At 49.8% G+C, this 14,281-nt stretch overlaps 1 protein-coding gene across 1 annotated transcript; it reads left to right on the top strand.

Annotated features, from left to right (window-relative positions):
• Window positions 1-3,750: 3,750 nt before the first annotated feature.
• GASK1A (golgi associated kinase 1A) lies at window positions 3,751-11,756 on the top strand. Its single transcript, XM_054630210.2, has 4 exons — window positions 3,751-4,693; window positions 8,149-8,271; window positions 8,548-8,651; window positions 9,196-11,756. Exons 1-4 carry the CDS (start codon window positions 3,881-3,883, stop codon window positions 9,404-9,406), a joined length of 1,251 nt encoding a protein of 416 aa, XP_054486185.2. The 5' UTR covers window positions 3,751-3,880; the 3' UTR covers window positions 9,407-11,756.
• The last annotated feature ends 2,525 nt before the right edge of the window (window positions 11,757-14,281 follow it).

The raw sequence follows: 14,281 nt of genomic DNA, 5'->3' as shown, positions 1-14,281 counted from the left end.
CTGAGCCACCCTGGCTCCTTTGAGCACCTCTTTGGGACAGTGGGATTTACTGCTGGAGGCATCTTGCAGTGCCAGTGCAGGGGCAGGAGGACTCTTTTGCATGGCAGAGGAAAGCAGGAATCAATCCAATTTTCAACAGCCACGTATTTCCGTGTTGCCTTTCTAGTCTCCGGGCTGTTTCTTACATTCTTGGATAATGAAGTTTGGGGTTTGTTTTTCTTTTCTTTCAAGCTCGACAAAGCCAATTTGATGCACTTTGAAAAGAAATTGAAAACAGGCTTCTCTGCTTCAAATTCTGCCAAGGTTCAAGCGTCCTGGGAATACAATGTCAAGGATAACCCTCCCCCACCTCACCCCCAACTAGACTTAGAAAGTTTTATCTCCTAGCATCAAAGCTGCACAGCTCTCCACTATGCCTTCAGAGCCTGGGCTGTGCTGTGTGTCCCTCTGATGAGTGAGAATATATATTATTTACTTATTGGCATCCTGGAACAAGTAGTACCTCTCTTAAGCCTTTTTATGGATTTTGCTTGCTGGGAAAAGGACCTAATTTCTGGCAAAGACATGCTGTACTGTCAGTATGTCAGCCTGGCAAAGCAGAGCTGTACGTATGGTTTGCATTTCAGGCTGAATCGAAGCCACAGCTTAAACTGCAGCATTTTTTACAGCATGGGCTCAGAGAAAGACTCTTTGGAAAAGTATTTACCCAGGGCTTGTAAATACAGTATTATTTCTGCAATGTTTTATCAATCACCCAGGTTTTTATTAAATTTCCAATATCAACTACCAGAAATAACAGAGAGATTGTGCTTGCACCTTTTTTGTTTCTTTTTGTTGTTGATGTGGCAGGGAAACCCTGAACAGCACTGGGGAAGGGAGCCTGTGCTGGCCCTTGCCCAACTTCACAGCCCAGGGTTTCGAGTTCAGGGTGGGAAAGCAATGGGGCTCTAACTTGTGATGCCCAAACCCGAGCTCACTGACAAGGAAGACAAAGTGGGTTTGGACAATAATGATTCCTCAACCACTTGGACTGTAAACTGACTTGACATTAAAAACCCAGCAATCATTGCCATCCTTTTGGCATACTCTGTTCTCTGGCTATGGGTTAAAAAGGATTTTTCCTGCAGTGCTTTGAAGGTTCTCCATGTGGCTGCCACATGCATTCCTCCCCCAGGATACTGGAACTTTTGGCAGACAGGTTTTTTAGATACCCAGAGATGGTATAAGCAACCAGAGGGTTATTATCAGCTGGATAACAAAAACAATTCCCCTGAAAATCCTCTGTGCTGAAGAAAAGGGTTACGGGGGTTTTGGTGAGAGTGGGATGGGCTGTGTCTCTCCAGAAGGGTGGGACAGGGGAGGTGCTGGGAAAACATGCCCAAGAAAGCACAGATTGGGAAGGGACTTGGCTCGATGCAGATGGGAATACTGAGATTTACAATTAGCCCTATCCTTTAGGATTGATGCCATAGATATCACTGCTGTTAATTCAGCATACTTTGAGGCCAGAGGAACAGACTGTGAGGCACTTACAGTGATGATTAGAAAGGAGTGTGGATATCAGGATACCAGCATCAGCCCTTTATATGCCACAGAGTTATTTTACTATGCTTAAACTAGGATTTAGACATTGCACCTCCCCTAAACTCTTGCTCAGGAGGCCAGACGTGGATTGCAGGTGTTTGGGAAAGAATGTGTGTCTGCACTCTGCAGAATTTGCTTTAAATCTGGGGCATGAAGGTTTTGAGTGGCTGAGCTTGGGTGTTGCTTGTGTCACTTGGCATTGGCTGTCATTCCACAGCAAATCATTATCCCATTCAAGTGGGAGAGAGCTGGGATCACTACCAGCCTCTTGACAGAAGTCCTGCTGCCCCTCAGAGTGCTTAGGGGTACTCATGCTCATCCCCTCCCCAGAGAGGCACCTAGGACAATGATTTAGCTGTCTAGTTTGATGCCTGGGACAGTTAATGCCAAGCCTTGAATAACCCTGCTGGTGGTCTAGGAGAGGACATCCCTCTCTGGACAGTCTCACCCTGGACTAGGTCCTTTCCACTCTGGGAAGAGATAAAGCAGAGGTCCCCTGGCAGGTCCCAAAAGCTGTACCAGGCAGCCCCTGGTTCCTGGCAGAGGCTGGTGTAAACCCTGTCTGAAAAAGAGCATTCAGCCCAGCAGATATATTTTGCTGCACTACATTGTGTTTCTGGGAGAGAAGCAATTAAGTGGGAGCTATAAAGCTGAATCACTCCAAGTGCACCATCAATAGCTCTTATAAACTGCATTAAATCTGCTCAGTCCTTGAAAGGGAGGCAAGGAAGAAACTGGGGCTGAGGCCAGTGAGTCAGTGGCTCCTCTTACCCACCTCAGCTGATGCAGTGTATTTGCAAGGGATGTGGCTCCTCACCAGGGGGCTGCCTAAAGCAGCTGAGGACATGAAACCTGATGGATTTTAGGACACTGCTGTGTCAGCTCATAAGCTCATGCACTGGGGTTGCCTGGGGCAGCTGCTCATGGGGCAGGAGCTGTGCTGGTGGTGGGTCCCTGTGGTCACTGGGAGCCTGTGGTCCTAAGAGCCCCACGGCTGGAAATGCTTTTGCTTGCCCAGCTGCTTTCTGGAAGTAATTCTGGCTGCTGGCTCTCACCTCCCCAGCTTTTTTGCTCTTTTTTTTTCAAGCTTTTCCTCTTATAAACAGTCTCTTATCCCTTCTTTGGCAATATATTGTCCTGCTGTGTCTGCCATGGATATGCTTGTGCTTCCAAAATAAATAATTGGAAAAAAACGTATCCACTTGACCATCGCCTTGACTTCCAGTGTGGGTTTGAGCTGCTTGGAAATGCCTGTTGAAAGCAGAGAAACGGTGCCAAGGTGCTTTTTGTGGCTCTTGCCTCCTGAAGTGTGTGAGGCTGCCCAAACCCGAGTGAATGAGGCATGGGTGCAGCGTGGCCCAGGGACTGGATTGGCTTGGAGAATGTCTGCCATCTGCCAGAGATGGGGCCTCCACAGCTTATCTGAGCAACTTGTTCCAATGCCTCAACACTCTCACCGTGGAGAATTTTTTCTAATGTCTAATCTGAACCTCTCTTTCAGTTTAAAGTCCTTTTCCCTTGTCCTGTCACTCACTTGTAAAAAATTCCTCTCCAGCTCTCTTGTGGGCCCCTTTAGGCACAAGAAGGTGCTGTAAATTCTCCCCAGAGACTTCTCTTCTCTAATCTGAATAATCCCAGTTCTCTCAGCCTGTCTTCACAGGAGAGGTGTCCCAAACTCCTCCAGGAGTTTGCACCCTTTTGTTTAAAACATGTCCTGACTGACACTTGGAGCTGCCTTGCTTTTGCTGGATACAATGATGGGCAGAGCTCCAGAGGCCTTGTCTCAGCACACATTGAGATATCCAAGTTATGGGTTCAGTGTGTAACCAGAATAGGAACCAGTGACAGTGCCCAGAGTAAGGTCTGAAAAATAAAACCTCTTAGGAACTGGAAAGTGTTCACATCTAGACAGGAATTTGCTCTAGTTTGGTCTTCTTTTTTTTTTTTTTTTTTTTTTTTTTTCCATTTCTTGAGTCTTTAAAGCGAAATATTTGACCATGAAAAATTCATTGCCCATAAGGTCATCCTGTATCTCAGAGCTGCAGATATGGCAACCTCTGGGTGGGGAGTGAGCCCTTGCTCTGATTTGCTTCTGAAGGGACTGCAGCTAATTTCTGGCACAAATCAAGGCACCAGCCATAACCCTGCTGCCACAGTGTGATCCTCTTGCAGGGACCACACAAGCAGAGGGGCTGCCTCCCTAAAGCAAGCCCTACGGAGGGCTCTGCCTGCAGTGCCACTCCAGCATCATTCTGTCCCCTTTGTGTCCCCGCAGGCCCAGCGACCCTGGCGAAGGATGGGGATGAAGCCCCTGGCCCCAGCAGCTGTCGGGGCGCTGCTGGCCCTGGCCCTGCTGGCTCTCATCCACCTGCCCCCAGCCCCGGAGCACTCCCTGCTCCCGCTGCCGGCCTCGGCTCCCCCAGGGCCCCCGAGGGAGGTGGCTGCCCCCCTGTCTGGAGGACAGGCCCACAGAAGAAGGCTCCCCGTGCCCCGCACTCGCCTGCAGCAGGAGCAGGCCCCTGGCCGGGGCAGGAGGCGGCGGGGGCTGGAGAGGGACATTCCCCACATTCCCCCTTGGCTCTCTGCTGACGACCTCCAGAAGATGTGGCTGCTGTCCAGCGGGCAGGTGGTCTCCAAAACCCGCGTCCCTGCCCATGGGCAAATCATGCGAGTGAGGCTGCGTGCCGCGGGGGATGCCAAGGGAGATGCCAAGGGGGATGTCTTGCCAGCCAGCCCGGAAGGAGAGTGCCAGGATGGGCGCTGTGGGCTCATCAAGCGCCCCGGGGACCTGTACGAGGTGCTGGCCTTCCACCTGGACAGGGTGCTGGGGCTGAACCGCAGCCTGCCTGCTGTGGCCCGGCGCTTCAGCAGCCGCCTCCTGCCCTACAGCTACACCGACGGCGCCCTGCGGCCCATCATCTGGTGGGCTCCTGACCTCCAGCACCTGCAGGATGCCAACAATGACCAGAACTCCTGTGCCCTGGGATGGCTGCAGTACCAGGAGATGCTGCAGCCCCACAGACCGATACCGGTGGCCAGGGATGCTCCCTGCTCCAGCATCCCACACAGCGAGTGGAGCCGCCTGGCCCTCTTTGACTTTCTTCTCCAGGTAGGGCTGTGGTGGTTGAGGCCACCTGTCCCATCAGCTGTGGCACCCAGGTTCCCCTGCACCTGCACCTCTATTGTCTGACCATGGTCTCCTTCTGCTCTGAGGGGTCACATCAGCTGTGGTTTCTTGGGATGTATTTTCACTCTTGGGGAGCAGCAGAACTTTGTGCAGAAGTACTTTGGCGTGAGTATGGCCCATGTTTGGCACTTACCAGGCAAGTTGTGGTGAGTCAATGCTCACGTGGGAGAGCTTTCTGCTGTTCATTTTGTGCTGGCAGAGGCTTGGGACACCCCTAGAGACATCCCTAGGGCATCCCTAGGGATAAGCAGCATGTCTTGCACCAGCCCCATCACATCCAAACTCAGGGATGTGCTGCAGGCATTGGAAATAAGGAGCCATGCCTTGGACAGCACTGCCTTCCTCCTCCTCAGCATTAATAGCACTTAATCTTCTGTCTGGAAAATCACACCCTGCCGCTATGAGGGATTACAACAGTATCCCAGAGAGTTATCAGGTCTTGGAGGGCAGCTGTGAGGAGGCAAAAGTGATTTCTGTGGAGAAAAAGAAAGCCTGTTTAGGCACCTGGGGGCTGTTTATCAGACAAGAGAAAACTGCCTGAAAGGACAAGTATTAATACAAATAAAAAAGGGAAGAAATAAAAAACCCTCAAACTACTAAAATATGTTTTCCTTACTCTCTCTTTTTTTATAACTGTGGCTGGCAGAGGTGGAGCTGTTCTGGCTGGGCTTGAAAATATTTTAGCTGAAACAACCAGAGAAACGAGAGGATTAACAAACCCCCTTCCCTTCCCCAGGCCAAAACACCGCTGAGTGCAGTGGAAAGGCTGAGACTGCAGGAGAAAGTATCTAGTTCTAAGGAGAGTTCCTCCTCAAGGACTGAAGCAGTGCAATGATAAATTCAAGGGCAATCCATAGGTTCTCCTCAATAATTCGAATAGAATCCTCCCATGCAGAACAAGTCACATAAAGAGGATATTGTAGAAGTGGAGTAGCATCTTTCAGAAATGGCTTTAGCATCTCCTGCCATTACTGGGGAAGGAGAAGTTGGTGAGCTTTGAGCCCTGTTGTACATTGGCATTGAAATCTTGGTAGTTTTCTTCAATTTCGCTTAAATTTTGGCTTCTTCGATGTTAATTTCTCTTGGTATTTACCATAAGGGAACCACCCACTATGTGCAAAGTTTTAGTGGGGTCAAAATGCCAAGCCTGGTAGAAAAGGGGCAGCTGCTGATGGTTTTGTCCTGCACTTAAACACAGCCAAATCTAAATGAACTCTGCAGCCACATCCCTGCCCTGGGACACCCTCTTCCCAGCCAGGGGGAGAGCAATAAAAATTTCCCTAGGGGAAGCAATCCCAGGCTGAATCATAACTGGAAAAACCTATCACATGCGAGGGGATGTCCCAGGGTGGGCATAAGAGGGGCTGAAGGTGAGCTTCTGGTAGTGTTTGAGCTTGGATGGGAGAAGGTGTGACTCATGTATTTGTGTCCTAGCAATAATACCAAAATTCCCATGAATTCGAGCTGTTTAGGCTTCGGAAAGAAGAAATTAATACCAGAAAATCAGGGGAGGGCCAGGGGAGGGAGGGCTTGTCAGCATGTCAGGGCACTCTCAGCATCTCCACAGCCATCTGGTCCCTCTCCTGGGGCTCCACTTGGACACCAGATCTGGCTCCACCTCGCACCCCTGCGGGTTCAGCACCAACCCACCCTGGTTTCACAGGTGCTCGGGGGTGGGTGAGGGGAGTGCTGAGCCCATTTAATGTCTCTGTAAGTTCTCTCAGGTTGTCTTCACCTTCTGTGCAGCCTGCAAAACAACATATCAGGTGAGAGAAACTGGCGTGCTGAGCTCTCCAGCAGGAGACGCGAGGAGGAAATGTGATATTTCTTCTGTTTCCATGTGTTTTGTGACAAGAGGCTCATTTTTTACCAGAATGTCTCCCAATGGAGGAATACTGACCTGAGTTCTTCATTAAACCTCAGAAAATAGAGACGTTTGAGAAGCTCCAGTGTGGGACTAATCCTTCTTCTCAAAGGGAATGGAATGGCCACGGAGATCACAATTTGTGTTTCCCTGCAGCATCTTCTCCAGTGCTTGGTCAGTGTTTGGGTTCAGACTGAGCTCTGTGGCAAAGCACAGCCTGTAATTGGTAACTTGTGCTAATTACCAGGGTAAAGGGAATAGGCAGCCTCTCTGGGTCCCTTGGCTTCTGTCTCATTGTCACTTGCAGATCCCTTCTGGATCACCTGAGACCTGCTCCAGCCCTCCCAGTGGCTCCAGGAGCCTCTCTGCACCTCGAGCCCTGCCTCCTGGGCCAGCACCAGCAATGCCAAGCAAATCAGCAAGTAGGACATTTTCATGCTGCAACCAGAAAATAGATTTATTTTGTACTTTATACATATTTTCATATATTTCATATATATTTCATATATATGAAATATATATTTCATATATTTCATATATATACATGGGGTTTTTTTGTAAACAGGCCTTGAGATCAGGAGGAGGTGAGGCAGCTCCCCTACAGGGTCATGGCAACACACAGCTCTGGGGAGGTGTGTTGACAGCTAAGGTCCTGTCTGCCCCACAAATCACCACAGAGGATGTACCAGCTGCTTCTGAAAAAGCTGAGGAAGCTCCATAAATACTGCGGCCAAGTCTGGCAGAGATTTATGTCTTTTAAAAGCCCTTCATTCCTCCAAGGGTGTGGTCAAAACACTGGAAGTTGTCAAGCAGCTCCAGTGTTTCTGCAGGGAACCGGGATGGGAAGCAGGAGGTTTGACAGCCTGGGCTTAAGCAGGAGCAAAATGGAGCCTTAGCAGCACCTGCAAATGATTAAACACAAATGTAGCTGAAACAAGTCACTGTGGCCCAACTTAAATGTCAGGCATGCTCTGCATATTCACAGACTGCTTTTTCCCTTACCAATACTTTTCCATTTATCTTTCCATTGAGAGCTGCTCAGGTTACTGTAGGGATGGATGAAAGGTTGCATATGTGACAGGAACCAGATGAAACTGTCATACAGCGCACCAGGACTGGGAAAAATAAACTATTTTTTGAGGTTTCAGACTCTAGGTTTCCTTGGATGCTTTGTTGTTTTTTTTTAATTCATTGATCATCATGTACACCTTCATTTCAGCTGGAAGCACAACCCCTTCAGTCTGTGCAGATACAGAATGTGGAGGTACCAGGTGTCTGAGCTCCATCAGAAAAGCCTGTCACCATCACCTTTTTCATCACCTTCTTCATGCCAAAGGGGTTTTGCATGTGTGCTTCCACTCCTCTCACTCACCACTGTGTGCAGCTTTTCCATTGCACGTCTCCTGAGGATCCCTAGAAATGTTTCATTTTCCTCTCTACAAGAACAGCTCACAACAGCACCTCCCCATCCCAGGCACATGTTCCTGTTAAGGTCCCCCAATGTCTCCTGCAGGTCCACGACCGCCTGGACCGCTACTGCTGTGGGTTTCAGCCTGATCCCTCTGAGCCCTGCGTGGAGGAGATGCTCCACGAGAAGTGCCGGAATCCAGCAGAGCTGGTCCTGGTCCACATCCTGGTATGCCTCCCTGCTGTCCAAGGGCTGCTCTGGGGCTAACACCTCTGGGGGGTGCCTGGGAGGCACTTGCAGGGCTGAGGTGGTAGCAAAGGGAATGTAGGTCCCATGGTGATGCTGGGTCCTGGCTGGGAGGTATGCAGAGGTATGGAGGGACATAGACATTGGCATCCACATTCCCCCAAATACACTCAGGCTTTCTCACTGCATTAAAAAGCAGCCTAAACCCCCACACTGGTGACTCTGCACTGGGTGAACTCCTTGCCATCCTGCTGGCAGGTCCGGAGGAGCGCGCCGTCCCGCCTGGTGTTCATCGACAACGCAGGCAGGCTGCAGCACCCTGAGGAGAAGCTCAACTTCAGGCTCCTGCAAGGCATAGGCAGGTAGGAATGTGCACAAGCTGAGCAAGGGCTGAGCTGGCACACAGGGGATGTCCAGCAGCCCTGTGTGTGCTCACCTTCTTGTTGCTTCTGGCCTCCCTGATGGGGCATCCCTCTGAATGGGGATGGATGTTCTGGATGTTCCCAGAACAGGGTGGGTGGTTGGGCTCTCAAAAACATCCCACGTGCCCCTGCCCTGAAACTAACTCTTTATTCTGCTCTGGGTGGCTGATGGCAGGCTCCAAAGCCTATTTCCCCTCTTTAATTGGCAGCTGCACAAAAATAATGAATAATCAGGTATTTCAGCATTTCTTGCGCCATTGCCCATGAGGCATTTTGGCATGCTGGAGGCCTCTTGATTTGGAATTTGCTTGGGTCTGTGTCTGATGGAGCTATCCTGCATGCTCACCATGGGCAGAGTTTTAAGCAGAAGGCTCCTTGTCCTGCATGAGCATTTCCTCTTGAAGCATCGTTGCTCCAGTGCCCTGCTGCTCAGCTTTCCCTGGATAACCCCTTCTCTCCCTGTCTCCTCTGCTCCTCCCTGCAGCTTCCCAGCGGCGGCGGTGGCCAGGCTGCGGTCGGGCAGATTGCAGAGCCTGCTGCTGCAGTCCCTGCGCCTGGACCGGGAGCTCTGGGAGAGCCAGGGGGGCGCCGAGGGGCTGAGACCCCTGCTCCACACCATTGACAGGAGGGCACAGATCCTGCTCCGCCACATCCAGGAGCACAACCTGACGGTGTTCGAGGACTCGCCGCGCTGAGTCCAGCTGGCTCACGGTGTCCCTGCACATCCCAGCAGCCGTGGATGTCCCTCTTGCCCTCGGCATGGACCTTACGAGGCTCCACTCTGGAGCTTGGCTCTCCACAAGGTGTTTCCCCTCACCTTGTAGGATGATCTGGAAAAGCAGATGGTACCACAGGGGGGTAGGAAACATGGGGAGGAGATGTCTCCTAAGACAAGCCACGACTGCTTGAGAAAGACAACAGTCATCAAATTATGGTCTCAGCATGGATTTTCAAAGGAAGGGCACATCCATGAGATTTTTTGGGTGCCTTTACTCACACGCACAGAAACACACAAACAGCAACTATGGAAACTGGAGTCTTGGACAGTTGAACAGCTGACAGGTACCCCGGAGTTAAGAGTTAAAGAAGCTGTGGAGGAAGTCACTGGCAGCCTTTCCATGACTTCTTGATTATACCTTTGCTATTTATAAAACATCCTGGACAGAGAGGCAGGGGAAAAGCAGAGGGGAGCTTTCTAAGTGGATTAAACAAAGACAAGACACTAGAGCTGAGCTCTGCCTTTCCCCCTGCAGAAGAGGTAATATGTGCCTGGGAAACTGTGAGCCTCTGCCTGGAGCTGAGATTAGGCAGGACCTTGAAGCTCAGCAGCACTGAGCAGCAGCTGCCCTCACATAGCCCATGGTACCATCCCCAGTGAGAGCCACGTGCTGTGTGCCATGAGCCGTGGTCCATGCACGTGCCCTGGTGCACCTGGGCTGCTGCCAATGCTCTCAATGTCGGATTTGAAGATTTAAATCTCTCCTTTACTCTTTGCCTTCACTGTCAGGGGATTAAAGGCAAAACTACCCCACTTCTGAAAAGCACTCCTGGCTGCTCTCCTGGGCATGACTGCATGTAACTCTTCCCCAGGCTTGCAGAAATATGTTTTAACAAAAATGCCAAGCTATTTTAGCAGAAGGCAGTCGAGTGCAAAATGCTTTCTGAGCGCGCTGGCACCTCCGGCAGAGCCCATCCTGTTCCTGTCACCCCTCAGGCTCTTTCCCAGCAGCCCATTCTGATGAAGCACAGCAGCATCCCAGCTAGGTAGCTCCTCAAGTGTCAGGGCTGAGAGATAATTCAAAATCAAAATGAACAGGAGGAAAAGAGATGCAGGGATGGGCTCCATCATTCCCCACAGTGTGTTTCCCAGCTGAGGCATGCAGGCAGTGTTTGCCTGGAGCAGTCAGTTCCTGGCCTGTGGGTTTATGGTTTGCCACCAGAAGGCTTTTTAAAGGCCTCCAATTCTCCAGTGTTACAGGCAGAGCATCTATTGCTTCAGGCACTCCCAATTCACTTGTGCCTTTGGAAAGTCTCAGTGAAACTGGCATTGGCACCCAGCTGCACCATGGTACAGCTGCCCCATTGCAATAGGTTTGGAGAACATGGCCACCCATGCAGTGGGAGAGGAAAAGCTGGCTGTGGATACTTTCCCTGCTCCATCCTTCCCAGCACTATGTCAGTTTGAGAGTCTGCTTTAACACCCATGCTGATAAGCACAGGCAATTGCCTTTTTCCCCCTTCTCCCTCTTGCTGAAGAGAGGGTGAAGCGAGACGTGGGTGACATGAATCAACAAGCAAGCACAAGTGCTCTCAGGAAGCATCAGCACTCAGCATCACAGGCACAGCAGCATCCAAAGTGCCATCAGCTTGTTCCTGGAGTCTTGCCCTCCAATTAGCCAGGGAGGGCCTTTCCCCCAACACTCTCTCCACCCTGTGAATTATCACCCTATTTGCTGTGCCAAGAGATGGATGACAGTCATGGAAACCCTGCTAAAGCCTGAATCATGAGGATTTATTACTGGGAGGTGAGCTTAGCTTGTGAGCTTGAAAGAAAGCAACATAACTCATCCTGGGTCCTATGAAAAGCCATACCCAGGCATGGCTGTGTAGGAATAAAGGATACTAAATGTAACAAAATTAAATAAAAAAAATTTGCTGGGAAAAATGTGAGGTAACAAGAGCATTAGTTATGATGTACAGCATCAGTCAGAGTTTTGCTTTATCTCACTGAAGTGAGAAACTTCATCAAAGGAGAGGTTTTCATTCCATTTAAGCCAAGTTCTCAGTGAGAATCAAGAGACAGGTGGGGTTCTGTGCAGTGGCCAAAGCTGTGGACATTGCTGAGTTGGACCAGCAGCTTTTGTTGCATCTGCTCTACCTTAACATTGCACAAGGTAGTGGGGTTTTTTTGCATTTCTTTAGTTGTAATGTGAGTTTGCTGGCTAAACACATATGGGAACATCTGTAAGCAGTTATACATGTGAATAAAAACCCCTCGTGATTTAACAAAGAGCCGTGTATGGATAAATGAGAGAAGCAAAAGCCAAGATCTTGCTGAGACTGATCATTCATCTTCTTTAATTAGTCCATTTTTCCATGGGCTTGCCTATGTAACCAGCACAGGCTCTGAACTGCAGTCATGGCTGTTCACAGAGATCCTGTGCCCTGCTTGTGCCAGCCTTTACCCTGTCGTGTTGGGTTTGGTTTGCTCCAGCTATCAGCGTGCCGTATTCCCTATGACAGACTTACTGTTATGGTTGTAATAACTACTTTATAGTTGGAAATATTCCTGTGGGGCCATACTTGACAAGCTAGATTTCATCTGAGCAGGGATGCTGTTTCACCAAATTTTACTGCACATCATCACAGGTCGTGTTGGGGTGTGGTCACAAAATAAGATGGTTCATGCTGGCTGCAGGATGGCTCTGTCTTTAAGAAGGCAGCAGCAGCTAAGCAAGGGAAAATCCAGTGGAGAGACAAGAGCTCCTTGACAGGGGGTATCCCTGCAGCACCCTCCTGCTCACCCTTGGCACCTTGGAATGTGCTTGGAACAGCGTTTGGGAGCACGGGCACACACCTCCACGGAGCTCCAGCAGGAGGGAAGTGCTTCATTCTGCAGTGATCCGAGCAACACGAGCTGTGTGCCACAGCTCTCTGCTGTGCACAGCCTTTCAGCTGGCAGGAAACAGGGCTGGGGCTGGGAAGGCAGGGCCAGATTGGCTCCAACCTGCCGAGCACATGCACTCACATGTGCAAACACGCACTGTGTCACTGCTCCTGTGCAGCCTGATCTTCACCCCCCAAAGCTGGTGATCCCTGGCACCCCCAGCAGCCTGCTCCAGTGCTTTGCTGGCCTCACCCTCCATAAACTAAATGCCAATTTGCTGCACTTAAGGGCCACTTCTTGAGCTGGACACTAAGTAGTCTTTTCTGCAGCCCCCTGTGGACTCGCAGAGCAGCCCCAGCGCTCACGGAACCCACCCAGTGGCAGGGGTGACACCAGTGGGGTGGCACTTGGAGGTGAGATGATGAGCCACCCTTGTGCTTCCTTCCCCTTAAGGGTGGGGTGTCACAGGTGACGCTCAGAGAGCCCCCAGAGATGTTCTGCAAAACCCACCCAAGCATCCCCGTGCTGCACAGGGGAAGTGTGGGCTGACTGCTGCCTGAAAGGCACGAGCTAGCAAGTAAATCCAAATTCATTGTTAAATCTCTGTATATAAAAATAATCTGGCTTTTAGAAAGCAATTTATTTATTCTTTCAGTACTTGCTTAAATATTTATGCGAAAAAGGGGGAAAAAGTCTACTCTGACATAGGATTATTGTTGTAGCCATGGTCTTTGAGATTAATGGAAGTAAATTAGCCTGATGTTTTATTTACATCTAGAAAAGCAATAGATAAACTCTCCTTGTGATGGATTTTCTTCATTAGCTGGGCGAACGCCTAAGGTACAGCTCTTGACATTGTTTCTTCCACACAGTTAGACAAACAGTTTATCAAAAGAGTATAAAATTGTCAGGAAAAGGAGCAGATTAATGGCCAGTAAAGTGAAGATCATTGAATTTATGATATAAGTAGCAGTATCACTGGAGCTCAAGAAATGGCTTATTAGATAAGCACCATGTACACGCACAGGGAAGTGCTGAGTCCCCCCGGATCTGCCGCATTGTCGGCAGCTGCTTCCCAAATCCCAGTGGGGTGGTGTCCGCACCGAAGCTTCACTTCCCTCCTCTTGCCCTCCCTGTAGGTTTGGGTTTATTCTGTAGCTCTCTCATACAATTTCCTCTCAATTAAAACCCCCTAAGATTTCAGAAATGATAACTTTTTCTTCATGTCTGTGCTGATGCAACCATTTCTGCAACTTATTTTGGCAATTTTGGCTGCTTTTTACACCAGGGATAATTGTGCCAATATCAGCAACAATGATGTACAGGTCTTATGATTATTTGTAAAAAATCCCCCAGCATTAGCAGCTTATGCATCCCATATGGCTCCTGCAGCAATTACCACTGCAAGGATAATTACCTGCCAGATAAGGCAAATGGAAGAAAGGAGACAGGGAATGTGGGAGAAACTAAACATTCCTGGGGATGGCAGAGGGGCTGTGCTTGTGGGTTCCTGAGGTCTCTGCTCTGATAGACATGGGCTCAGGTTTTCAAGCTTCAGAAGAGGGATTTTAGGTACACTGATGACTAAAAACCATGAATTTAGCTGGTGCCATGAATCTTGGTGTCCAAGTGCTGTCTCCAGCAGGTGGCATTGGCTCGACAGGCTGTCTTTTCCCAGGGCTTGCCAAGAGTGTCTTACAAGTTTCATCTCTGGACTGGCAGATTTCAGGCTGCTAAAGCATCATTAAGTCCCTAATTCCTTTGCAGCCTAATCTGCCCAGCTGTACTTTATATCGCTTCACCAGCACCACCTTTTCTCCCCCCATTTCTCTCTTCCCTACAAAAATCTAGATTTAGGGAAGCAGAGCGTTATGTTACGAGCAAGACAGAGCAAGCAGCTGCTTGAAGAACAAAATGCCACAGCACCCAGGGCTCTTTCCACCCTAGTGTGCACCCAAATGGG

The sequence above is a fragment of the Agelaius phoeniceus genome, chromosome 1, assembly GCF_051311805.1.
Source record: "Agelaius phoeniceus isolate bAgePho1 chromosome 1, bAgePho1.hap1, whole genome shotgun sequence".
NCBI lineage: Eukaryota > Metazoa > Chordata > Aves > Passeriformes > Icteridae > Agelaius > Agelaius phoeniceus.
Note: the sequence above shows the minus strand (reverse complement) of the source record. Positions and strands in the feature narration are given on the sequence as shown.

Bases quoted from the DNA above. Each gene is read 5' to 3' on its own strand.
- GASK1A (XM_054630210.2), top strand. From the start codon at position 3,881: ATGGGGATGAAGCCCCTGGCCCCAGCAGCTGTCGGGGCGCTGCTGGCC. The intron at 4,694-8,148 runs GTAGGGCTGTGG...TGTCTCCTGCAG, and splicing joins TCTTTGACTTTCTTCTCCAG to GTCCACGACCGCCTGGACCG. The intron at 8,272-8,547 runs GTATGCCTCCCT...TCCTGCTGGCAG, and splicing joins TGGTCCTGGTCCACATCCTG to GTCCGGAGGAGCGCGCCGTC.